Consider the following 27,066-nt stretch of genomic DNA (forward strand, 5'->3'; position numbering starts at 1 on the left):
GCGTCATTCGTACCTACACGTGATCCGTACATACGTACAGATCTGAAGCGGCATCCGTACAATCTGCCACTCCGTACCTCGCCGTACAGTTCGTATAGACGGTACAACCGTACAATCGTCAGATCAGTTCATCCGTACAGCCGTCAATTCGTACATTGTATGCTCGTACACAGGAGGGTACATGTCCGTACAGACTGAATGTACATTCTGTACAGTTCCGTACGTTTGTACGGAGTGTGTCATTCGAGGCATATTTTTGCTTTGCAGGCCATTTTGTGGGCAGATTTGGACACATTTTGTGTATTGGGAATTTTGTCAAACTTGGGGCTTTTGCATTTGTTGCAGAGATTGCAAAAATTTGGGGCTTTTGCATTCACACTGCAATTTTGCAGTAAAATTTGGGGCTTTTGCAGTCAGAGCAAAATTTGTGCAACATTTGGGGCTTTTGTTGAATTTGCCCCTTTCTGGTTGCAATTTTAGGCCTATTTTGGGGCTTTTGTGTTGGGAGAGCAATTTTGGAGATTTCAGTTCACACTACCTTTCTGTAAGTGTTTTGCAGCACTTTTGGCAGATTTTGGGAGAGTTTTGATGCTTTGATAGATTTCTGACAGAGAAATTGTAGAAATCTGAGTTGCATTTTCAGCCAGTGCTTGGCTGTGTTTTTTGGGAGTTGTGCATTCATTCCCAGCAAGGGAATTCGGTTTTGTATTTGCTGTAATCTCTTTCTCAGACATGGCCCAGCAAAATCAGAATGATTTCCAGTTCGGTGGTCTTTCACAGGAAGACAAGTTGGATGGTACCAACTACTCCCTCTAGAGTTTTATGGTACACAATATTCTGATTTCTCGTAATTTGTGGGATTATGTAAATGGGGATGAGATCCGATCAGCAGGTATGGCACCTAATACCCCTCCTTAGCAAGGAGGAGGAAGAGGTCGTGCACAGTGTGCAGCTGCAGGACAAGTTGTTGGTGCAGCTATAGCCACTACTCCAGAGCAGAAGAGATGGGATTCACGGGATGCCTTAGCTTTGTCATGCATCTCTCTTTCAGTGAAAAGATTTATCATTCCGCATATCCGGTCGTGTTAGACCTCGAAGGCAGCGTGGGATATCTTAGAAAGCATGTATGCAGCCCGGAATGATGCAAGGGTATCTTTCTTGAAAAGAGAGTTAAGTAATATACATATGGAAGAGGGTGACTCCATGTCAGTCCACCTCACAAAGCTACAGGATCTCAGAGAGCAATTATTAAACATTGATGAGATTATTCCTGATTCAGAGATGATTACCACCACTCTGAATTCTCTTCCTGAGACTTATCTCAGCTTTCATACCTCGCTGAACTTATCATTGAGGGGGGGTGCAAATCCTCTCACTTTTCATGAGATGATAGGACTTCTGCTTCAGGAAGAGCAGACTAGGAAAAACTTGGCTTCACGTGCAGGTGAACAAGCTATGCTCTCAAAGTTCAAGTCAAAAGGAAAGGTACAGGCAAAGACATCAGTAAATCAGCCTTCCAGTGGGTCAAGACAGCCTTCACAAAAGGCTAAGAATGATGCAAGTAAGCCCAAGAAGAAGGGTTTTTGTCATAACTGCAAAAAGCCAGGTCATCACATTGCACAATGCAGGAAAAGGCTTGCAAAAGAGAAGAAAAACAGTTCCGGTATGGCTGTTTCAGATTCAGCGCCTCATGCATCTGACAGTGGGGATGCTGCAGCCAACTTTGTTGGACAGGATTATGCCTTTTTATCTTGCATTTCAGATTCTAGGCTGGCTGCTCTAGATGCTCGGGATAGTACAGCCACTTGTAATGATTTTTTTTTTGCGCAAAAAGTAGTGCTAGTTATATTACTTGAAAGCGGGAGTACAAGAAGGCCTAAAGGCCAACGGGCTGCAATCACAAAACGGATTCAGCCCGAGGACTCAAAATGCTAAATACAAGCCTCTCAGGGCATAATCATCGGAGAGTGGACAAACAGCCACGGTGGAGGGGCGTAATGCCACTGAAGACTCTGAGTAGAGTGCTGGAAGAACAACTCCCGATGGTCCCAGTCGCGAAGGAAGCGTCGTCTCTTTTCCTTCCCTGCTCGGGACTCCCCTTGAATCTGATCCCACTGATCCTTGAGCGTGTGAACGATCGTGCTCCAAATGTCTGCTAGGGTCTGGGTAGCAGAAGAAGTCTGAGCTCCTACAGTCTGCGCGCATCTGGAAGTCCAGATATGCCAGCCTGCAATGCTTCCTATGATCTCCCAAATTGGGTGCCGAGGCGTGGCTCCTGCATCTATCTCTGTCAGATGCCAAGGGAAGTTGTCCATGTATGCCCAGGTGGCCTGCGTGATGAAAAAGACGGGATCCTATCTAGAGAACTCATAAGCCAAGTGATGTCCCATCTCAGTGCTGCACCAGCAAACGGCTCCCCAAGTGATCGGGTCGGGTGCAGCCCTCGCTAAGATCCCCATGACTCCCTTCCAAACTGTCTGCACATGCGAGCAGCTCCAAAGGTAGTGCTTCAGGGACGACTCCTCCTGAAAACACATCTGGCAATGCCCCTCCTGCCCCATCTGCCTTAGCCAGCTGCCAACTGGTAGCCCCTTGTGTGCCACCATCCAAAGGAAGTAAGAGATCTTCCTCGGCCGCCAGCTAGCCCAAAGAGTCTTCCAGAAAGTGCGAAGAAAGACCAAAGATATCCCCTGGGCATACCAACTATGTGCCTGTGTGAGTAGCCCGCGCTGGAGAGCCCCAAGAGCACGACTACCCGTGCGCGCACTATAAGAGAAGAAGGGGATAGGGTTCTCTGAGGTCTTCGATGGTGGCCAGCGCCACTCCCCTGGGTCCCACTCCACCTCTGTCAAGGAACAGCCCTCCCATATCCAGAGTCTCCAATCCTGGTCCTGCATAATCAGGGGGTCTATATGCCACGTCTTCCCTTGCAGCGCTACAATGCGAAGGCGTTGCTAGGGAAGCTGGGGGTTGATCACGGCCTCTCTGCTCTGTAGGCGGCTATCATCGGTGACGGAGAAGAAGTGTACCGAGGAGTCCGAGAAAAGGCCTGCAACCATCAAAGGAATGCCTCGTGGAGTGAACTGTCCTAGCCACCTCTCATCTCCCGGGAAGAGCTGTCCGGTGACTATGGGAATCCTCCAACCTGCAGGAGTGGCAACATCAATCTCCGCTCGTCGAGCCTGGATCCCACGTGCCGTACCTACTGCTGTTGCCAGCTCGCCTGGGCTCAGCTGGCTGTAGACGTCCCTCCAAACTCGGAGCGAGCGTGCGGGCCCACGCGCCCAGAGCGCCCAAGGGATATGGGATCTCTCTCCAAGCTGGCGACCTGTATCATCTGTCACCTGGCTGCTCTAGATCAGGGGCTGTCTGTCTATCTCCTCTCGGCAGCTAGGGGGAGCCTCGGAGAGGCTGTGTCGCAACTTCCTCTAGACCGAGACGAGGCTACAGAGGAAGGGGGGAACGAGGCTGAGTCAAAGGGGCAGAAGTGAAGATCCATTGGATAGAAGGCTGCCAAACACCCCCTCTCTAGGGGGTACACGCGTTGAGACCATGCTGTAGCAAGAGCTTCCACGTCTGCCCTCCTGGGGTCAGACCGCGGATGACTAACTTGCCAAGAAGTGCCTGAATCTGCAGTTCTGGATCTATGATGTCGAGGCCGCCCTCTCTCTGGGGAAGAATGACCGTCTGCCAAGCGACCCTGGCTTTGGTGGTGCCAGAACCGTCTGAACCAGACCATAGGAAGTTCCGCACCAGTCTCCTCAGCTGGGCTACACATGATCTCGAGAAACACCAGCAAGAGGCCACATACCAAGCAGTGGCAAGAAGGACTTGGTTGACCACAAGGGCCCTGCCTGCCAAGAAAAGCCGAGCCGTGCTCCAGAAAGCAAGCTTCCGTCGTATGGAGGCTAGGACCGGCAAGAACTGCTGAGCCGGCGTGATGTCCAGGCCTACTTGGAATCCCAGGTAATGTGTCGTCTGTCCTCTAGGGATCTAGTGAAACCCCAGGAAAATACCCCACTGTGAGCTGGCTCCCGGATCCGTAAGAAAACCAACTGACTTATGCCAGTTAATTTTCGCCCCAGCCGCAAGGCAAAAAATCTCTAGGGACAGTCTCACTCGCTCCAGTGACTCGACATCATCCTGCACATATAGGGTTGTGTCGTCTGCATACTCGGAGTCCAGAAGTTCTGCATCATCTCAAATAGGGAGACGCATCCCGCGAAGACTAGTGGTACGGGCTCGAAGGAAGTGGGTCATGGCCTCTGCAAAAAATAGGAAGAGGTAGGGCACTAACGGACAGCCCTGACGCACTGAGCGCTCGAGTGTGAATCTTTCCCCCATCTTGCCGCTGATGATAACCCGACTGGAGGCCGACCTGTAAAGGCTAGCAATACCTCTGATCCACTCGTCCGAGAAACCGAACCGAGAGAGTGTACCTTCCAAGAAGGACTAGTCTACCCTGTCGTACGCCTTCTCAAAGTCGAGAAGGAGTATGGCAAGGTGCTGGCCACTATGCTGGGCCTATTCCGTCGCCTCTGAGAAAGTGAAGATGTTGTCCAAAATGTTGCGATCTTGGACAAAACCAGTCTGGGTGTTATGAATCAAGTTGTGTAGTAGGGGGCGGATGCGGCTACTGATCATCTTGGCGAGGATTTTGTAGGCGGTCGGGAGGAGGGTGATAGGGCGTCGCTGTTTGATCTCCTGACGGTCCCCCCCTTTGGGGATGAGGAAAATCAAGCCTGTCGCAAGGCTCTCTGGCATTTGCCCGCTGGAGAAGATATGCTGGAAGGCTGCGAGCAAGGGCCGATGGATCTGCTCCCAAAAGGTGGTGAAGAAAGCTCTAGAGAGGCCATCCTCACCTTGGCATTTCTGCCCATCAATAGCGCTCACCGCATCCTGCATCTCTGCCACGGTGAAAGGGGCGAGAAGGGCGTCACTCATGCTAGGTTGCACGAGCCGCGGTGTAGATCTCCACACCTCCTCCCTGCGTAGGCGGCCACGAGGGTCTGGGGGCTCCTGCTAGAACAATGATCTGTAGAAATCTGTCGCCAAGTCCCGGACCTCGTCTAGATCTGTCCCGACACTACCATCCTGCGCCCTAAGAGAACGGAGCTGTTCCCCTACTGACCTCTGTCCATGAGTCCTGAAGAACTCTCTGCACATCCTGTCGCCTTTCCTAGCCCAGAAGGACTTGGAAGCATGAAATGAGAACTCTGAGCGACGTTGGGTGATCTCCTCTAGCATGGCTCGGGCCCGAACCTCCTGCTGTCTGAGCTCCTCAGAGCCTGGAGAAGACTGCTGCATCCGCTGAATCGAAGCGAGATCTCGTCTGAGACCCCTCTCTCTCGCCCAACACTGCTGCCTGACCTGAATCGCCTCCTGCTGACAGATGAGGCTAGACTCAGCAAGCGCATGAGCTACCTGTGCTGCCATATTTCTGGTGGGGTCCCAATCCTGCTCCCACAGGTCCACTATCCTGCTGTGAACCGCTGCTCTGGAGTAGATGGAGTCTGGGATCCGGCATGAGCGTGGAGGTGAGGAGTGAGAGGCTGAGTCCAGGACTAGGATGACTGGGGCATGGTCTGAGAGTGTCGTCCCTGGAACCACTCCTAACTCTCCTCCTCTGCCAAGCGCCCAATCGCTGACATAGAAGCGGTCCAGCTGCTCTAGAAGTGTGCCTCCCTCTCTCCTGTAACCCCAAGAGAAGTCCAGACTCCCTATCCATCTGCGAAAGGAAGGCTCCCTCTAGCTGTCCTGACCTCCCACTGCGAAGAGGAAGGAGTCCCAATCTGCCTGCTCTGCCTGAGCTATACCAAGGAACTCTGGGTCCCGTCCCTGCTGATCCTCTAGGGTCTCAAGGTTGTTGAAGTCCCCTTCTACAATCCAAGACTCCAAGGAACTCTGGGTCCCGTCCCTGCTGATCCTCTAGGGTCTCAAGGTTGTTGAAGTCCCCTTCTACAATCCAAGACTCCAAGGAACTCTGGGTCCCGTCCCTGCTGATCCTCTAGGGTCTCAAGGTCTCAACAAGTCTGTCAAGGACCTCCAAAAAGCGGCTCTCCGTCTGAGATCGGTCGGGGCATAGATATTGAGGATGCCGATACGGGATCCCTCAATATGCAAGCCCACCCAAAGCGCACGTCCTGGGATTAGAGTGCCAAAACCACACACATGCTGAACTAGAGAGGCGTCGATGGAGGTACAGACACCCCCGCTTCTCCCCTGCTCGCCAATCGAAGGTTCCCAATAGGTGTGGGAGTGTCCTGTGAGGACCTTCCCACAGATACTGGTCTGAGAAGCTGAAAGCTTGTGTTCCTAAAGTAGGAGCACATCTACCCTTCCCACCAAGGCTGGCTGGAGCTCCTGTCTGAGCACCATCTTCCTGGGCCGCGGGTTCCTGATGAGTGGAACCCATTGACGTTCCAAGAGATAATGCGTAAACTCATGAGGAGGGAAGGTGGGCCACAAACAGCTGTCCGCTTGCGGTCGATGTCGAAGTGGTCGGAGGATGTCCAGTGTGGAGACGAAGGCGCGTGTGTGAGGGTTTCGAAGGAGAGGCCGGATCATCGGACCCATCCTCTAAAACCTTCAGTAGAGGGGAGAGGCCCTTCGTCCCGTGGTGGTAGGCTCTCTCTAACCAGCTCGACGCCTCTGCCAGGGAAATACTGTAGAAGCCTGCTACCTCTGAGGTCCTCCACGGGTGGAGCCCTTCTGCGTAGGCCCACTCTAGAGGTGGCCGAATAATGACTAGGAGTCGGAAACGTTTGGTGCTGTGGCGCCATCGCAGACGAACGTCACCCTCCTGCCACTGCTGCTGAAGAAGCTCCGCTGCTCTGCTACCGATCCAGTCCTGCACCTGCTCCTGGGACTGATCTCGTATCGTCTCCCAAACATTTTCATTCGTCTATTGCTCATTCCCTTCACTGGAGATAGTGAAGGAATAGCTAGGACCATCGTGAGGGGCAAGGACGGACACCTTACCCTCCACCCCCTTGCGGAGGAAGAAGATGTTGATGTCTAGGCATGTAGGGAAGGAGCCAATACCCACTGCATCCAAATAATCCCAAGGACCTGCTCGATAAAACTCCAATGGAAGAGCTCTAGGAGCAGCCCTTGGGCGTGGGGACGAAGATGAGGAGTCTGAACCAGAGAGAGGGGTGTTGGCCACCTGCGGGGAAGGGCCTCTCCCCTCCACCGGGCCAGGAGGGATAGGCGCGGGTGAGGTCTGTGCTGGCTTCGAGGCTGCAGGTGGCTCAGGCGGAGGGGGGTTTCCCCTGGATCATGCTCGAGGAAGAAAGTGGAGTGGAAACCACCGGTGCGGGGGGGGATCCTGGAGGGGGTGGGGGTCGGAGAATCGAGGAGGAGGGGGGAGGGGGAGGAGGGCGGGGTGAAGGATGAGGGGGAGGCTGGCTGATCTTCTCCTTTCCCTTCTCCTTCCCCTTACCGGGTTGCTGATGAGTAGGGACCACAGGGGGGGCGCTCTTGCTGTAGATGGGCAGGTTTTTTGGGTCCTGCTTTGTTTCCCTTCCGTTTCTTTCGACCTCCGTCCAGCCTTCCCCTTCGGGAGGGGATGTCGCTGACTGGTGGGGGGGATCCTGAGTTGCCTGAACGGGGGCCTTCTGAGGTTCTGTACCCGTGAAGCGAGGACATGAGCGCGCCTGGTGCCCGAAGCCATGGCATCTCAGACACTGATTTGGGCGACCAGTGACCAGAATGCGCTACGTCACCACACCTGTGTCTGTCTCGATCTCGAACTCCGAGGGGATGCTCTGCGGATCAAGGACTGCCACTTTGACACGTGGCACCCCTTGGGCTGCCGCCGCATCAACGTAGGTGTCCTGCATAGGCCAGCCAAAGTGCGCCCCCAGGTCCTTGATGATCGGGCAAAGCTCGATTGCGAGACCTGGGAAGATAAGGGTAACTGGATGGCGAGGAATGCGAAAGCGGGCATCGAAGTCCGCTACACTGAAACCCCTGTACCATGGGACCATGAGGATGATCTTCCCACCCACAGAAGTAGGGGATCGCCTGACCATATCGCTTGCAGCCTGTGCCGAGGAGAGCTTGAGCCAGAAGATGCCACGTCCCATGAGTGCAACCTCCTTGATGTGACTGTCCTCGAGGTACAGGGTGCACTGCAACCAGTCCCTGATGTCTGCTCGTGAAGGGGAGTAGCCAATGACTCTCCCATAAACGGATGTTTGGGAGAAGTCCGTGGCGGCCTGCTTTACCAAGGAGACCTGGTGCTCTGTCAATGTTACGCGATAGGCTGAAGGAGGGGGGGGGTCCGTCTGGGCCACCGGTTCCGGGCACGTGGCCGCCATATCGCATTGACTAACTGCGAACGCTCCAAGGCGGGGGAAGGGGAAGGAAACGGAAGAGGCGGGGGAGGGAAGAGGGAGGGATGGAGAGGTATGAGGAAGCGGGGGGGGGAGAGAGGTGGTGACGAAGGGGGTGGCGGAGGAAGGAGGAGAAAGAGAGGGGGGGGCAGCGCAGCGCAGGGGGGTGAGAGGAAGGGGAAGGGGAGGTGTGGCAGCGCCACACGAGGGGGGGTGGGGAGGAGAGGTGAGGAGGGGAGGGAAGGGGGGGGAGCAGCGTAGCGCCTTAGCGGGGAGGGGCAGGAGGGGGCGGGGGGGTTGGTAGTGCCACGCGAGGGGGGGGAGGTGGGTGGGGGGGGGTGAATGCGGAGAGGGGAGGAGCGGAGAGGAAGGGAGGAGTGGAGCGGGGGGGGAGCGACGGGCGGAGAGGGGGGGACGCGCGGAAGCGGCAGTGAGGGAGGAGGTAGAGGGGAGGGAGGGCCGCGCAGCGCGAGGGGGGGGGTAGACGGGAGCGGAGGAGGGAGGGAGTTCGCAGGAGCGAGAACTGCGCCACTTGTAATGATGATACATATGCCTTTTTGACTTGCAATTATGATCCTTCCATGGATGCATCAGCTTTTAGTGTCAATGAAACAGTGAATACTTGGTATTTTGATAGTGGTGCCTCCAAGCATATCACTTCTAAGAAGTGTCTCTTCACTTCCTTGCATCCACCTCCCGTTGGTAAGAAAGTCACTTGTGCCAACAACTCGTCATATTCAGTACGTGCTATAGGAGAAGTTGAGCTTACCGCCATTGATGGCTCAGTTTTCAGACTTTCAGATGTCTTGTATGTGCCTGGTATCACCAAGAATCTCCATTCAGTGTCCACTTTTAACAGGGCTGGATTTCAGGTCATCTTTGAGGATGACAAATGTGCTGTCCGAGATAGAGAAAATGATTATGCCTTGAGATTATCTGGTACTCTGCTGCGTGGGCTTTTTCAGCTTGATCTTTTTGAGAAAAGAGCAGCCCATGCTTTTGCAGTTTCTACTCCTACTGCTGCCATGCAGAATGCAGAATTATGGCATGCCAGATATGGCCACATGCATTACAACAGCTTGATGACACTTCAGAAGCACTCTATGGTTGATGCATTGCCACCTCTTGAGATACCTCCTCCACATGCTTGTGAAGGGGGCATTTTAGGCAAGATGCACAGATTCCCCTTTAAAAAGGATGGTTCAGTTAAAGCTGTCCGAAAATTACAGCTTATACACAGTGATGTCTGTGGTCCCATGAGGACTCCATCATTGGGCTTTGTTACTTTTATTGATGATTACTCCAATTTCACTTGGGTCTTTGGGCTGAAGCGCAAATCAGAAGTGTTCATGGTGTTTAAACACTTTTCAGCCATGGTTGAAAATGAATTTGAACTCAAGATACAGACATTGCGCACAGATAGAGGTGGGGAATACTTGTCTGCAGATTTTGATGCTTTTCTGAAAAGCAAGGGTATTGTGCATCAGCTCATAGTGAGGCTGACCCCTCAGCAAAATGGAAAAATAGAACTCTTATGGAGATGGACAGATGTATGCTGAAAAGCAAACACATGCCTCACAAATTCTGGCTTGAAGGTCTAATGTGTGCCAACTACATCTTAAATCGGTCTCCCACTAAGGCTTTGAAAACAAAAACTCCCTATGAAGTCTGGAATGGGAGAAAGCCTTCAGTGGATCATTTCCGTGTCTTTGGAGGCCTTACATATGCTCATGTGCCAGTTGAATTTCGGCACAAGTTGTCAGATAAGGCAATTAAGTGCATATTTGTTGGGTACAGTGCAGAAAGCAAGGGGTACCATCTCTACAATCTTGCTACACAATCTTGCTACACGCAAGATCATTGTCAGTAGAGATGTGATATTTACAGAAAATTCAGCTCACACTCAGGCTGAATTTCATATGCCTTCTTCTTCAGAGGATGTTTTTGAGGGGTTACTACCCATTGCCTTGGGTTCCTCTGCTGATATTTCTGATGCAAATCAAAATTTACAGCCACCTCCCAATGCTCCAGTTCAGCCACAGGATGTCTTGCCACCTCCACAGGCAGTGGAACAGGTGGTTTAGCAAGAAATTGCAGACATACATGCAGCAAAAACAGTCCCAAATTGGCTGTTATAGACTCTCAGGGAGAGTAAGATTGATGCTCCATTACCTGGCAGGACTCGTAGTGCAGTAAGGCACATGGAAGGTGCTAATTCAATGGAATCAGCATATGCAGGTACTCTTCTCGATGAGGAGGAGCCTGCAACATTCGAAGAAGCAAAGGACAATGTGCATTGGATGAATGCCATGCACGATGAATTGCAGTCCATTCAGAAAAATTAGACTTGGGATGTCGTAGACTTGCCACCAGGTAAACATGCCATTGGTACACAATGGGTTTTCAAGGTGAAACGGAAGCCAGATGGCTCCATTGACAGATACAAGGCAAGGCTGGTTGCCAAAGGCTATGCTCAAAAAAAGGGCATAGATTATGAGGAGACTTTTGCTCCTACATCCCAGATGACCACCATCCGATCTGTTATTGCAATGGCTGCACATTTTGAGTGGAATGTTCATCAGTTGGACATTAAAACAGCCTTCCTAAATGGAGACTTGTTGGAAGAGATTTATGTCAAACAACCTCCAGGCTTTGAAATTTCAGAAAATGCACTTCAGGTATGCAAGCTAAATAAAGCTTTGTATGGGCTGAAATAGGCCCCTCCTGCATGGTATGCCAAGATTCATGCCTTTTTGACCAGCAAGGGGCTGCACACAATAGTCCTACAGAGAGCACCCTCTACATCAAGAAGGATGGGGGGGAAATTTTAGTCATCATTCTTTATGTCGATGACTTACTGCTCACAGGGTCCAATGAAGATAATATTGCAGATTTCAAAGCTGATTTGCAGACCAACTTTAACATGTCAGATTTGGGGCTACTTCACTTTTATTTGGGGATCCAGTTCTCTCAAGAGAGATGTGGCACTGTTATGTCTCAGTCCAAGTATGTGCAGAAACTCTTGGACAGATTTAACATGCATGATTGTAAGCCCATAGCCACTCCCATGGAGCCGGGGCTGAAACTCACAATGCATGATGCAGGAGAATCAGTTGATGCCACATTTTACAGTCAGGCTGTTGGATGCCTCATTTATCTCTACAACACTAGACCTGATATTCAGTTTGCAGTATCTCAGGTGAGCAGGTATATGCACAGCCCAAAAACTATGCATTGGCAGATAGTTAAGCGCATCTTCCGTTATTTGCAGGGCACGAAGTCTTTTGGCTTGTTATTTCCCAAGGGGGGTGACTTGCAGATGCATGCCTACAGTGATTCAGATTGGGCTGGTGATTATGACACTAGGTAGTCCACTAGTGGCAATTGTTTCTTTTTGGGTAAAGCTTGCATTTCTTGGCTAAGCAAGAAACAATCTACAGTGGCTACCTCATCATGTGAAGCTGAGTACAGGGCAGCTTTCACAGCGACAGTTGAATGTGTCTGGCTGCGTCGTCTATTTCCTGATCTTCATCTGTCATTGGAGGGTCCTTCTCCAATTCTCACTGATAGTCAGAGTGCCATTGCAGTGGCAAAGAATCCAGTGTTTCATGCTTGCACGAAGCACATTGAGGTTCACTATCACTACGTCAGAGAGAAGTTGCATGCAGGAGAGATCAGTGTGATCTTTGTGTCCACACATGACAATGTTGCAGATATTTTCACCAAAGCACTTCCACGTGAAAAGTTTGAGGCATTTCGCAGTGTCCTGAACTTATATCCGTTTGGTGATTAATCATCCTTGTACATGACATTGGCACTGTAGGGGGGTGTTAGAATTATAGATATAATTCAGCAGTGACCAATGTAATTTAATAAGCTAGTTAGGGGCACTTTTCCCTCTTTAAGAGGTTTTTCCCCCTAACCGCAGTTAGTCCACTAACTATGGTTAGTGACTACTAAGGTTTTGTCACGAGGACAAAACCTTATCTCACTCCTTGAGTTGTATCACTCTCATACTCATTTTTGCAACTAAGCTTTCAGCTCTCTCTCTCTTTCTCACAGCAATATCCTATTATTATTATTCATAGTTCATCATTGTGGGCTCATATGCAGCTGTTTTTTACACACTTGAGATTGCTTGCACACATACCATTGCATGTACATGATCTTGCAGACACACACACCAACTTTGTTGTATTCATTCATGTTTGAAGAAGTTCTGCATTAACGTAAGCAATCAAAGCTTTGGATTTGCATTTGCATTAAATTTCTTTTTGTTGATCCTCTTCTGTTAGAAAAAGGAGAAGCTTTTACATGGGGCAATGATCAATCGGGTCAACTTGGTCATGGAGATGGTAGGAACACTAGTGAACCAACACTGGTAAAGGGGTTGCAGTCTGTCAAGATCCAGAGTGTCTCTGCTGGCTGGAGCCATACAGCATTTGTTTCAGGTATCCTTCAATCTTCAGGATATCAGCATAGCTAAGGCTGTAATTTTCCTGAACTTGTTTCCGAGATAGTGAAAACAGAGGGTCAATCTGCTTGTTTTTGAAATATCATGGCTATCTTCTACATCCAATAAATATCTGCTAAACGTTAACTTATTTCTTTCTCTTTTGCTTTTAGGCATGTAAATCTCGTGCATTGTGATCAATTCTTTGGTAAAGGAGGATAGTTGAGTAGAAATATTTGCTGTCTTTTCTGAGTGGATCTGGGAAGTTAAAACTGCTCAAGCACATGCACGTGCATGTGAATGGCCTTGATGCTTGTTTCTGTCTTGAAGGCCTGGATGGATTTGCAAACACATGCATATGGATCCTAGTCTAGTTGATTCTTGTCATGTCACTGAACCTGCACAGCTTTGACAATCGCCGGATCCTCTTTTTCTGATTTTGAATTTTAGGTGGTCTCACATAATGTTTTTTCATGACAAAATGAACTTCTATAACCGCTAGAGATGCTGTTTGGCACAGTCGATAGGGCAAGTTTTGGTTTTGGGATGCCCCTTTCAAACACTTGCCAATAAATGTTGATATCTTGTCATAGCTGTAAATCAGATATCATGTAGAGCCTTGCAGTTCCAATTGGTTGGACTTTCTCAAAGATAGACTTCTCACAAGAAGATAGCAACGATCTTCAAGATCATGGCCCCAACGATCACTTCCTTCCTGATCTTGTCCACTCTTTATAGACATGCTGGGGTCAACTTTCTGTTTATTGTGTAGGTGCATTTGATACGGCATAATCCTTGCCAAGCTGCCAAGCAGGTTTGCTTGAGTTTCCCTCCTATCGAGTTGGTAGCACTGAATCCAACATTCTCAGGCCAGCATGTGGAGAGTAACGAGATTGGTCCATTTATGGCCTTGAGGAAGTCTTGCACTACGGGGAGTTGGCTGTAACAAGAAAGCTCTCTAATCTATGTCATGGTTGCTAGAGTCGTGCTTGTGCAGAATCGTACTTTCCAATTCAATAACTTGATATTAGAATTTCCACGATTTTCAAATAAAAATACTGTTTACACACTCATATCCATATATCTCATATGACAGAGAGAAAAGAAAGAAAGAAAGAAGAGACACCAACACTCGATGTGTGGATAAAAATGTAAATATGTTTTTCACTTGTTGCATGCTGATGGGTAGGTGCATAGCTATGTACATAGCTAGTTGATGGTGGTTTTGAGTTATAGACACTCTCATAAAAAACTCTACACTGATGTAGATATTTTCTTGAGATTGTAGATACGTTTGCAGGGACTCTCAAGATATGATGATAGAGCAGTGTGGGTCTGAGTTGTGTTGCAAGCAATGGGGAGAAATCCACACATGAGAGTGATACAGTGTGAGTGGTGTGGAGAGTGTGGTCACAGGAAGGACAGATGCATTGAAGTCCAGCTACGTGCGATCCGACTCCGTCCCAGAGTGCAGAGAGCTCTGAAAGTGCTTGCCTGCAGGAAAAAGAATGCTCTTCGGATGCAGAATGAGCTTCTTCAATAGTGTGTTTGGTTGTTGCTTTCTAGTTTTGTTGTGATTGAGATAGGCCAGGGTGTGGCAGTTGAAGGATTGTGAGGATGGCACAGGCCTTCCCAGAGTATTGGGGGATGCCGTATGAGAATGCAGTAAGGTTTCTGGAAAAGATGAAATTTACAGCACTTATGAAAGATAGGGCAACCCCTGAGATTATGTTTCAGATCATGAATTATTGCTTGCAGGGAGATGCAAAAGCATGGCTAGAGACTCAAGTGGCTATCTTCAGGATTGCTCATCCTCAGCAGCAAAATCTGGAGTATACAGTGGTGAGAGTAGCTTTCCTTGCACGGTTTGCACAAGCCAAGAGCCCTAATGAAGTTTGGAAAGAGCTGTGCAAAGTGAGGTAGGAGGAAGAGCAAGATGTGAATTAGTATCTAATTTAGTTTGGGAGGTTATGGAGTTTATGGTGTAAAGCTCTTGTTCTAGAGGTACCACCTCAAATGATCAAGCATGATCGTTTTATAGCTGGCCTAAAGCCTACACTCAGATTGAAAGTGGAGTTGAAGAATTTGGATAGTTTTGAGGATGCTGTCAGAGTGGCCAGGGAGAAGGAATGGAAAGTCCAGAGACTGAGGCAGCTTGGCATGCAAGAAGAGCCTAAGAATCTGATTGGAACTCCAGAAGTAATAAAGGCTTATGCAGAGAGAGAGCCGGTGTCTGTTCCTATGCAGGATGACTCCCTGAAGAAGGACTTGCATGATGCTGTAGAGCTTATGAAGTCACTCAGCTTGAATTGGATGGAGACTGTAGGAAGAGGAAGAGGTCGAGGTGTGCAAAATAACAGGAGAGATGTACAGGCTGGGAGTGAAGGAAATTCAGCTGGAATAGATAGAGGACGGGGATACATGAGCAATGTGAAGTGCTGGAACTGTGGAGAGTGGGAACATATCAGCCCTCATTGTGATAAATCAGCAAGAGTAGGTGGAGAAGTTTATCCTATAATGCAGAAGACAAATGATAGGTTAGGAGACTCTAATGCGGAAGTGAAGGATTTGAATCAGCCCTCTACCAGTGGAGTCAAATGGGAAGATAAGGGAAAAGGGAAGGCAATCAGCTTGATTAGGGTGGAGACTATTCCGGAGATCATGCCAGTGGCAAAGAGAACAAGGAGTGCAATAGGAGAAAATGGACCCTCTGCAAAAAAAGGGAAGCATGTGGAGTTTGATCTCAGTTCTCAATCTTCTAAAAAGAAGAGTCGGAGGCCCAGGAAACATTATAAAATTCAGATTTGCATATTGGTCAAGGACAGGAGGAATACACACTGATGAATGATTTGAAAGGGAGGACAGCCAATATAACTTTTGCACAGTTACTTGGTTTGTGCCCGAAGCTCAAGAGAGAATGGAAGAAGTTGGCTAATCCCAGGAAAAGTAATGAGCAGGAACCTACAAGAGGAGAGATGGAGATGATGTCTATAGAAGATATTCCAGATTTATGCCCTGCAGTGGATGCATGGTGTGGGGGTATGAGTGTTGGAGAGGCATATGTTGATGGTGGTGCACAGATAAGTGTCATGACTCAGGCATGTATGGAGAGGTTGGGGCTAAAATTGAATGTACATTCAGATTTTAGGCTCCGATTAGCAAACCATGCGAAGGTGAAGTGTCTGGGTATATGCATGGGAGTAGTAGTGGATGCTTCTGGAGTATCATGTTGCATTAATTGCCACATTATGCCTGCTGGTTTGGGAGCATACCCGCTGATTTTGGGCAGACCTTGGCTCAGACAGGTTGAAGCAATACAAAACTGGAAGATGGGTACAATTACAGTGCATAATAAGAAGGGAAAGGCCAAGAAATTTGATATGAGCAGCAGACGAGAAATAGAAGAAGAACCAGAAGAAACAAGCATGGAAGAGGAGTCAGACAGTGAGACGGAAGAAGAAAGTACTACATCTGAGGAGGAAAGACAAGTATCATTTCTGTTGAAGGAGTCTGATGCATATGAATTGTAGGCAGCAGAGATACAAGAAGTTAAGGAGGAGAGTAAGCTTGAAGATATGGATAACTTGATGCAACCCCCACCTTTCCAGACAGAGAGAGAAGAGATATTGCTGTCCATGCTGAATTCCAGTTTGGAGGAAGTAGAGGAGGAGTATATGAAGGTTATTCATCAGTATCCAAAGCTGTTTATTACCTCACATGAAGAGATCAGGGGTTTCAGATGTGAGCCAATGCACATTGAGCTAAAAGAAGGCAGCAGGCCTGTTTTTCAGAAGTTGAAGAGGATACACAGAGAGCTTTTGCCTGTGCTGAGAAAGGAGTTAAATAAGTTGCTCAAGGCTGGGCTAATATATCCAGTGGAGCATTCAGATTGGGGCAGTCCAGTGGTAATCATTCCTAAGCACACAGGAGGATGGAGAGTATGCATTGATTACAAACCTCTCAATGCGATAACAAAATGCAATCATTATCCTTTATCCTCTTTCTTTTATTGATGATATATTGGATAGAGTGGTAGGATATGAAAAATACAGTGTGTGATGGATATTTTGGATACTTCCAGATTTCAATTGTAGAGGAAGATCAAATCAAAACTACATTTTATCACACCCTGGGGTTGCTTTTGTTACATAGTAGTGCCATTTGGATTAAAGAATGCACCGGCATGGTATCAGGAGAATATTGATGAAGTGTTAGTAAAACCCAACTGGAGATAAAACCGAACTGACTGTGAAAGACAGCTATGGCTTTACTTCTACGACGGAAATTAACTCTCCAAAGGCTCTCCCTCACTCCCTCTCTCTGAACATACACTAGGGCCCAGGACAAATTGTCGGGCTGGACCCCCCTGAAGGTCTTTATTCATAGCAGAAAAACTGTTACAGACGTTCAGCATAGAGCTGTCTCGTAGATCTCTCTCTCCAAACGTGAAAAGAAAAATCCTTTTTTAACAAGAGCTTCAAGCTCTATTCAAATTGGCAACATGCCACTTGTCTAAAATCTAGACTAAATTCTTTTACAAGCCTCTAAGGGCCATTCTGGAGTCTTCAAAGCTCTCGGTCACACGAGCCGCTTCCTAGGTGCTTGTCAGGCCCCCATTTCGCTTAGGAAAAATAATCCTTCCTAGTACCTGCAACAATTAATTAAAGCGCACCACCATGGTACCCATTAATTGTTAGCGCTTTGCATGCAAATCACACACTGTGGACTAATCTTAGTCACGGTGGGCGTCCCCACTGAACACATGTGCACATCTAAACAAATATATATATATATAAATAAATATATATATTTTCTCTGGTTGACCGGAGTCAACACTCTTGATTATAATTAAAGAGCTTCGACCAAAGGTCAAGGCGCCTTAATTATAGCCAAGTCTCTCCAACCGAGGTTGGCACATCTTGGTTAACCGGGGTTAACCCCTCTTGGCGCATGCCAAGTCTTGTTGACCGAGGTCAACACTCTCTGACCGCAGTCAGGTTTACTTGACTAGAGTCAAGTATCTTTGACCGTAGTCAATCCTTTGACCATTAAAATGACTCTTTGACCGTAATTAACACATATAAAACTCTTTAATTATGATCAAATAAATGGTCAACTGTACTTTGACTTAGGATATTTACATTGTGGTGACATCCCCTCGGCTTCTATTCAGTTGACCTCAACTGAAAAGCTTCCTTGTAAACATCCAAAAGCTGTGGATGATCGGATAACATGTCTTCGTCCATCCACTTGGCATCTAGGGCCGTATAATTCTTGAATTTTACAAGATACCTGTAAAATTCCTTACCCTGAGGGCCTTTACGTACAGTATGATAGACAATTTGCTCTGGCTGAAGGACTTCCTCCAGCTCATCTACTTCTGGTGGATCTTCAGATATTGGTTCTGTAGGCTCTGGTCCCTGGAATTTCTTTAGAAGACTCACATGGAATGCATTGTGAATCCTCCAATGCTCTGGCAATGCTAATCTGTATGCAACCTCATTTATTCTCTCTGTAACCCTGAAAGGGCCATAGTATCTGGGAGATAACTTTGCATACACTTTCTGTTTGCCTTTAAACTTGCGGAGCCTAGCTTTTTCAAACCTTAAAAGTACCCAGTCCCCTTCCTTGAGATCCAACTGTCTCCTATGTTTATCTGCAGCTCTTTTATGTTTCTCTTGAGACCTTTCAATTGCTGTCCGGACTTGGCTGTAATCTGTCTGGAGGTCCCTCACAAACTGATCAGCTGCAAATATTTCATCTTTAGTCCTTAATATAGGTGGAAAAATCACCTTCCCATATATGACTTCAAAAGGGGCTTTCCCTGTAGAGCTATGTACTGTATTATTGTAAGCAAACTCTACTAACGGTAGGTACTTTTCCCAGTCTGAACTTTGGTCACCCACGTAGCATTTCAGCATATCCAAAATGGTAGAATTTGCTACTTCACTTTGACCATCTGTCTGGGGATGGAAAGAAGAAGAAAAATTCAGATTCGTCCCCATGTTATCAAATAAAGCTCTCCAGAATAGACTGGTCATTCTGGGATCTCGATCACTAACAATGGACTTAGGCATACCATGATGTTTAAAAATTTGTGCCATGAACAGCTTAGCCATATGATCTGCCTTTATGGTTTTGCGAACCGGAATGAAATGAGCTTGCTTGCTGAATCTATCTATGATAGTCCAAATCCCATCATTCCCTGACTTTGATCTCGGCAAATCAAAAATAAAGTCCATTGTAATATTTTCCCATGGTGCCTGAGGCACGGGAAGAGGCATAAGTAGGCCAGGTGCCTTCTGTCTATCATACTTCATTTTCTGACACATAAGGCATTCAGTAACAAACTGATGTATATCTTTCCGCATTCCTGGCCAAAAGAAATACCTCTCTAGTGCTAGAGTTGTTGCTGTAATTCCTCTGTGTCCAGCATAGGGAGGTGCATGGCATTCCCCCAAAATCTTTTTCCTCATCTCCTGGGTGATGCATAGGCAATCATCTTTCATTAAATACCCATCTTTCAGGGAATAGTGACTGGTGGATTGCCCTTCTTGCATTTGCTGTAAAATTTCACCAAAATCAGAATCATGAGCATATTGTTCCCTCATGCCTTCCAGGTCCTGATGATAAGCAATAGTTACATTATTGACCTGGGGTCTTCGGGACAAGGCATCTGCCACTCTGTTCTGAATTCCTGGGGTATGGACAATCTGAAAATGGTACATTGACAGCATGTTTGCCCATTTCATATGCTTCTCTGAAAGTTTGGTCTGAGTCAAAAAGTATTTCAGACTTTGGTGATCTGTTTTAACAGTAAAATCTGCACCCAAAAGATAGTGTTTCCATGTATGGATGGCATGAATTACAGCCAATAACTCTTTCTCATAGATTCCTAAATATCTTTCCGCATCCCGAAGTCGCCTGCTTTCATAGGCTACTACATGACCATTTTGATGCAATGCAGCCCCAACACATTCTCCACAAGCATCACAATCAACATCAAAAGACTGATAAAGATCCGGGACTACCAGAATAGGCTCTGTAGTCAACTTCTCCTTGAGTGTATTGAATGCTTTCTTCTGTGGTAATCCCCAGGTGAAGGCTGCATTTTTCTTAGTGAGATCATGTAATGGAGCTGCGATATCAGCAAAATGTTTGATAAATCTTCTGTAGTAAGAACACAAGCCTAAAAAGCTTCGAACTTCATGCACAGTTTTCAGCTCTGGCCATTCCTGAATGGCACGGATCTTCGCTGGATCCATTTGTATCCCATTCTTGGATATTATATGCCCCAGATAATGGATTTCTCCCAAGAAGAACTCACTTTTCTTGCTGTTTGCATAGAGCTGATGATTTCTCAGCTCTTGAAACACTATAGCAAGATGTTCTCTGTGGTCTTCCTCTGTCTTAGAAAAAACTAAGATATCGTCAAAGAAAGTACCCGTAAAATGCCTGTACTTCCGGAAGATGCGATCCATCATTCTATTGAATGTGGCTGGAGCATTTGTCAACCCAAAAGGCATCACTAAGTATTCATACAACCCGAATGTTGTGCGGAATGCTGTCTTATGCACATCCTGAGGTTGTATCCTCACTTGGTGGTAGCCACTCTTTAAATCTATCCTGTTGAAAACTGAAGCTCCATTTAACTGATCCAAGACATCATCAATACGCGGAATAGGGAATCTATTCTTGATGGTCATTTTGTTCAGTGCGCGATAATCGACGCACATACGGAATGAACCATCTTTCTTCTGTACTAACAGTACAGGGGAACAAAAAGGAGACGAGCTGGGCTGAATCAAGCCTTTGGACAGCAAGTCCTGTACCTGAGCCATAATCTCCTCTCTCTGAGTCGCACTGACTCTATAAGGGGGTCTGTTTGGTGGCTCACTACCAGGCATTAACTCTATCTGATGATCTTCTGGTCTCTCTGGGGGTAACTCCCCTGGCAAAACATCAGAAAAGCAATCTTTAAAGTTTACCAAAAACTGAAACTTATCTTTGTCTGCATCATTCATTTCAGCATGCATATCATTCTCTTTTTCTTTTACAAAAACCATGTACGCAGAAATTGCAGACTTTATTGCTTTACCGCATGAAACATCAGATACAATGGGGATAGTGTCCCCTTTATTCCTGGCAATTTACACGCTGATTTTTCCCCCTATGCACAAATTCCAGCACTCTTTCAGGAAGAGTCAACTTCACTGCCTTGCGGTGAAACCAAGGCATCCCCAAAACTACATCATAATGTTTCAGTGGAGAAATGAAGAAGTCTTCCTGATCCACATAACTCTGAACATGTAGACGGAGCTTCCCTATCAAGGGAGTAACTGGCACAGGGTTCCCACAAAACATCTGATCGGCATCCAAAGCCCTGCCTAACTCTTCCGTCTTTATTCCCAGCCTTGATATGAAATTATCAGTAGCCCTTGGATCAAATAAAATTAGCGCTTGCTGGTCTCTAACTTTGCCCCATGATAGCAGCAATTCTCGTTCTTCTGGGTTCAAAGCATGACCCAGTATATCAGGAATACCCCCCCGCCATTGGCTTTTGCGGTCCTCGTGGCTTCTCTGCCTCTTTTCCCTTCGATGATGAAGGCTTTTCTGGGCACTGGGCAGCCACATGCCCCTCTTTACCGCACCTGAAGCATTTCCCATCTCTACGGAATTCCGCTATCTGTTCAGGGGTGAATATAGATTTGCCCTTATAGGTCTTTGAGAACTGAGTACCCCTCGGCTTCTGAGGCTGAAACCCTTTCTTTTCAGCCTTGGGGAACTCTTTCTTTTCTGATTTTATAAAATCAGATTTCTTTTTATCAGCACGTCCTGCATGCAAGGATGGCACTGTAGATGGATCTTGTAGCGGCACAAGACTCGCTACTGAGGCTGAATGCATAAGATCTTGAATATTCTTTGCCCCCAAAGCATTCACTACTGCCTGAATTCTTGGAGTGAGACCTGCTCTGTACTTTCTCATCTGGGTACCTTTGGAGATCTTTTTGAACGGTGCAACCTGCAAATAAGCATCCCAGAACTTTTGGTTGTACCCGTCCACTGTATCTCCTGCATCCGTGTGCAAGCTGTCCCAATCTTGAAGAACATGGTCTCTAAACTGTTTAGGCATGAACTGCTGGTAGAAGGCTTTCTTGAAGCCCTTCCACTTCCTTGGGGCTGACCCATCTGTGGTCAGTGCACTCCACCATGCACTAGCCGTTGCTGTCAAGTGTAAGCTGACCATTCTTAATTTGGAGGATTCTGAAAATTTTTCTGTACCGAATGCAGCATCAAACTGTCTGATAAACTGCAATGCTTTGTCTGTATGACCATACTGTCCATTGTAGGTCATAAACTTGACAGATTTTCCTCCCTCTTTAAATTCCCTGGTCGCTTTGGAAGACTTTCTCTTCCCAGACTTCTCGTGTTTCCTTCTTTTCCTGGATGGTTTATCTGATAAGGAAGAAGAAGACACAGAAGTCGAACTCGAGGTAGACAGTGATGGACTAGGAGATCGGTGATGACGCCTCGATCTCTTTTTACTATGGGACCGTCTCCTATGAGATCTATGAGATCTCTCTCTCTCAGACTGTACACGAGAGTGTGCCTCTGGCATTGGCACGTCATATACTGGATTAGGCATAGCTTCTGCTGGAAACAAATGCTGAGCCCTGGGATCCCTTTTTAAATTTTCCAGCTCTTGTATACGAGTGCGTACCATTTGTTCAAATTCTTGTTGAGTTTGCGGCACATTCCTCTGTCTTGGATGCACATCCCTATCTTGAGAATCCCACTGGATAGGTGATTGATCCATATTCTGAGATCTGCAGATTTTTCTCACACTGTGCAAGTAACTAATGCACACTACCTTTGCTTTTCCAACAGAAAAGGTACCTCAACAAGAGGTGTTTTGCATTCACAATCTATGCCAGTACTGGCTGTCAGTTCAAGGCATGTGCCCACACGGTTGCCAAAGCATCATCAACTATATTGCCCTTTTCTGGCTGCTGCAGATGGCTTCAAAAGGCATCTGTTTTTCCCTCTTTTTACTGCTCAAAGGCATGCATACTCCTTTTTCTGCAAATCTCTGTTTTCTCTGCTTTTCTCTGGTTTTCTGCTACTTTTCTGACAGTAAAATGATTACCAGATAGGTGGGCATTGATGGCAAAACTGTCTCTGCAACTCTTTTTTGAAAGAACAGTAACCAGATGGAGTAACTGCTAGTTACTCTAACCAGACTAACTGGTTCTGGTCTGGTTAGTCTGTGACTGGATAGTTACTGTCTGGTCAAACTGACCAGACTGGTTCTGCTCTGGTCTGGTTTGGTTGAGCCAACTAACTGGACATCTGATCAAAGTCCAGCTAACCAGACTTACACTAACCACAGTTTTACCACCTGTCTGCCACGTGTCAGTGCTATGTCAGCATCTGAGCTGACTGCCTCCTGTACTGCCACGTCAGCAATTGCCCGGTCTGCCACGTGTACTGCCACGTCAGCATCCACACGTGTCTGCCACGTCACCTGCCACGTGTCAGATTACACACGTGTGCCACATCAGCACCTTGCAAGACCTCTGCCACGTGTCCAATGCCACGTCAACAGGAGCCTAAGATTGAACCTTGGCTGAGAAACTATGCACAGGCGAATCGTCTAGAGCATCGCGCCTCAAAGTCCATCGCGCGTCGTGGGCTTTTGCGTCTCTGCGTGAAGGTTCGTCAGCCAGCCTTTTGGAGACCATCCGTCGCGAGGTCTTCTGCATACTCTTATTCTCCAAAAGAACTTTGGAGTGGTGAGGCTTATTGCGTCATGACTTACGCTAACATGGAGACATCTCGTCGCGTGAAGGAAAAAGCCCGACTTATATCTGTTGCGCCTTGGTTGGCCTCTTCAAAAGCTCCATGGGCATCTGTTGGCAGGTCCTGCGTGGCTTTCAAGCCCCAAAGTTACAGTCGTTCGGTTACTGCAATATTTACACTCCGCTAGTGTCATCCGTGAGACAGCGGATAATGAAGCTCAGCGCCATATCCAGCAACGTCGTCAAACGGGCCAAGTGTTTCAGCGTAAAATTGCTACGCTAACCTTCATAGCTTTAGATCGTCACCCCCTTCAAAAAGAAGACGAGCCAAGCTCTGATACCAATAAAACCCAATTGGAGATAAAACCGAACTGACTGTGAAAGACAGCTATGGCTTTACTTCTACGACGGAAATTAACTCTCCAAAGGCTCTCCCTCACTCCCTCTCTCTGAACATACACTAGGGCCCAGGACAAATTGTCGGGCTGGACCCCCCCGAAGGTCTTTATTCATAGCAGAAAAACTGTTACAGACGTTCAGCATAGAGCTGTCTCGTAGATCTCTCTCTCCAAACGTGAAGAAAAATCCTTTTTTTACAAGAGCTTCAAGCTCTATTCAAATTGGCAACATGCCACTTGTCTAAAATCTAGACTAAATTCTTTTACAAGCCTCTAAGGGCCATTCTGGAGTCTTCAAAGCTCTCGGTCACACGAGCCGCTTCCTAGGTGCTTGTCAGGCCCCCATTTCGCTTAGGAAAAATAATCCTTCCTAGTACCTGCAACAATTAATTAAAGCGCACCACCATGGTACCCATTAATTGTTAGCGCTTTGCATGCAAATCACACACTGTGGACTAATCTTAGTCACGGTGGGCGTCCCCACTGAACACATGTGCACATCTAAACAAATATATATATATATAAATAAATATATATATTTTCTCTGGTTGACCGGAGTCAACACTCTTGATTATAATTAAAGAGCTTCGACCAAAGGTCAAGGCGCCTTAATTATAGCCAAGTCTCTCCAACCGAGGTTGTCACATCTTGGTTAACCGGGGTTAACCCCTCTTGGCGCATGCCAAGTCTTGTTGACCGAGGTCAACACTCTCTGACCGCAGTCAGGTTTACTTGACTAGAGTCAAGTATCTTTGACCGTAGTCAATCCTTTGACCATTAAAATGACTCTTTGACCGTAATTAACACATATAAAACTCTTTAATTATGATCAAATAAATGGTCAACTGTACTTTGACTTAGGATATTTACATTGTGGTGACAGTTAGCCCCTTTCATTGATAAATTTGTGACAGCATTTTTGGATGATATATGTGTGTACAGTTCCAAGAGAGAGCATGCATGGAGGCTGGATCAAGTGTTCCACAGAATGGATGAAGCAGGAGGACAATTCAATCCACTGAAGTGTCATTTGGGATGCTCTAAAGTGAAGTTATTGGGACATATAGTATCTCAAAATGGCATTGAGCCTGATCCAGAGAAGGTGAAAGCCCTTATCTTACTTCCAGCTCCCTCTACATCTAAACAGTTGCAGACTTTTGTGCAGAATGTGAAGTATACATTTAGTCTCTCAGCTGTTGTATCCTTTGCAACAAGCTATGAAAGAAGAACCTTTGCAATGGAGTGAGGATTGTGAAGCAGTGTTTAATAGAGTGAAGGAAGTGTTGGGAGAGATTGCTTGTGTGAAAGCCTAGATTTCTCTCAGACCTTTTATGTGAACCCTTCATTTGGACTAGATGCTGTGGGAGCCATCTTATTGCAGAAAGGGGAGGAGTCTCGTTAAATGAGGCCTGTGTATTATGCTAGGAGAGTTAAGACAAAAGCAGAGAGGAGATATACAGAGGCAGAGCTGACTCTGTCAAGCTTGGTGTATGCTTGCAAGAAGTTCAGGGCATATCTTATCTCGAAGCCATTTGTGGTTTTGACTTGCTACCCTTTATTGCCTCAGCTTGTTAATAATTCAATACTTTCTCGAAGCATGATGAAGTGGTTGGTTGAGGTACAAGAATATACTTTCTCATTTCTGGTGGAGAGCACTTCCAGAGCCACACTGGCAGATCTATAAAGAGGGTCCCATTTTGGTGAATGAAGTGGAGAAGAAGATAGATAAAGAGGAGCATGCTATCATCCCAAGAGCATCTATCTTGCATTTTGATGGCTCATACAGTAAGAGTTTACATCAAGCTAAAGGAGGCTATGTGATTACTGATTTAGAGAGCAAGCTGATACAGAAGGAGGGAATTCATCTGGAATCCATAAGCAATAATGAGGCGGAGTATGTAGCATTATATGAGGGGTTATTGGCTGCACTTAAGCTGAAAATTCAGAAGATAATGATTAAGGGAGATTCTCTACTAGTTGTAAAGCAGGTTCTGGGAAGTTGGCAAGCAAGAAACCCGAGGTTGAGAGGGTATCTAGCCAAAGTAAGAAGGCTGCTTCAACAATTTACAGCATGGAATATCCAGCATGTGCGAAGGGAGGATAATCAAATGGCACATGAATTGGCTCAGGAGATGAATGATCAAGATCCAGTAATAGCAAAGCTTGAAGGTCCACTGTACAGAGGGAGAGAATTCCTGGCTCAGATAGTGGATTTCTTACTTACTGGACATCTACCTTAGGAGCTTAAGAAGAGTTAGAAATATCACTTCATACGGAAGAGCAGACAGTATTCGATGATTGATGATGAGCTTTACATGAGAGGGCCTGATCAAATTTTGAGGAGAGTGCCTTGGAGAGAAGAAATATATTATATACTGTCATCCAGTCATGAAGGAGCTTGTGGAGGACACTATGCTTTTAAGATTACACTACAGAAAATACTTCTGGAGGGTTATGTGTGGCCTTCAATACAGAAGGATGTGCAGCATTGGTGTAGATCCTGCCATGAATGTCAGAGGATGGGAAAAAGAATTCTTAAAATGGAGCCGAGGAATATTATGTGGGTTTATGATATTTTTGAGAGATGGGGGATAGATGCAGTTGGTCCTTTACCCAGAACTGCCAGAGGGAAGTGTTATATGCTTATTGCAGAGTGGAGTATTTATCGAAGGTAAAGGCAGTAAAAAGAGTGGACAGCAAAGGGTTGCTGATTCTATATAGAGCACATATGCTGCAGATTTGGGATTCCCTTGGAGTTACTTTCAGATAATGGTCCTGGATTCAGAGGAGAAGTGAAGGATTACTTGTGCAGTAAGCTGAATATAAATGATAAATACATCACTCCATATTACCCTCAGTGCAATGGGTTGAATGAGAATTTTAATGGAGATTTCAAATTGATGATCACTAAGATGACGGGAAACCACACCAAAAACTGGGATTCGGAAATGAATCGAGTTTTGTGGGCATACAGGGTAGCGGTGAAGCATAGCACTCAATTCTCCATTTCATTTGGTATATGGGAAAGAAGCAATACTGCCACTGGATGTGGAAATACCAGCTTTGAAATTTTTGGT

At 46.8% G+C, this 27,066-nt stretch overlaps 1 protein-coding gene across 3 annotated transcripts in view; it reads left to right on the plus strand.

The window, feature by feature from the left end:
• Positions 1-27,066, plus strand: part of LOC147887541 (Regulator of chromosome condensation (RCC1) family protein) — a 63,232-nt gene that overhangs the window by 22,899 nt on the left and 13,267 nt on the right. For all 3 annotated transcript variants that reach the window (XM_087394555.1, XM_087394556.1, XM_087394557.1), the window contains exon 2: positions 12,635-12,790. In XM_087394555.1, coding sequence (XP_087250681.1) covers positions 12,635-12,790 — 156 coding nt within the window. The remainder of the gene's footprint in view (positions 1-12,634; positions 12,791-27,066) is intronic.

This window comes from Dipteris shenzhenensis, chromosome 23, assembly GCF_047967505.1.
Source record: "Dipteris shenzhenensis isolate YYH24624 ecotype China chromosome 23, Dip_SZ_1.0, whole genome shotgun sequence".
NCBI classification, from domain to species: Eukaryota; Viridiplantae; Streptophyta; class Polypodiopsida; order Gleicheniales; family Dipteridaceae; genus Dipteris; species Dipteris shenzhenensis.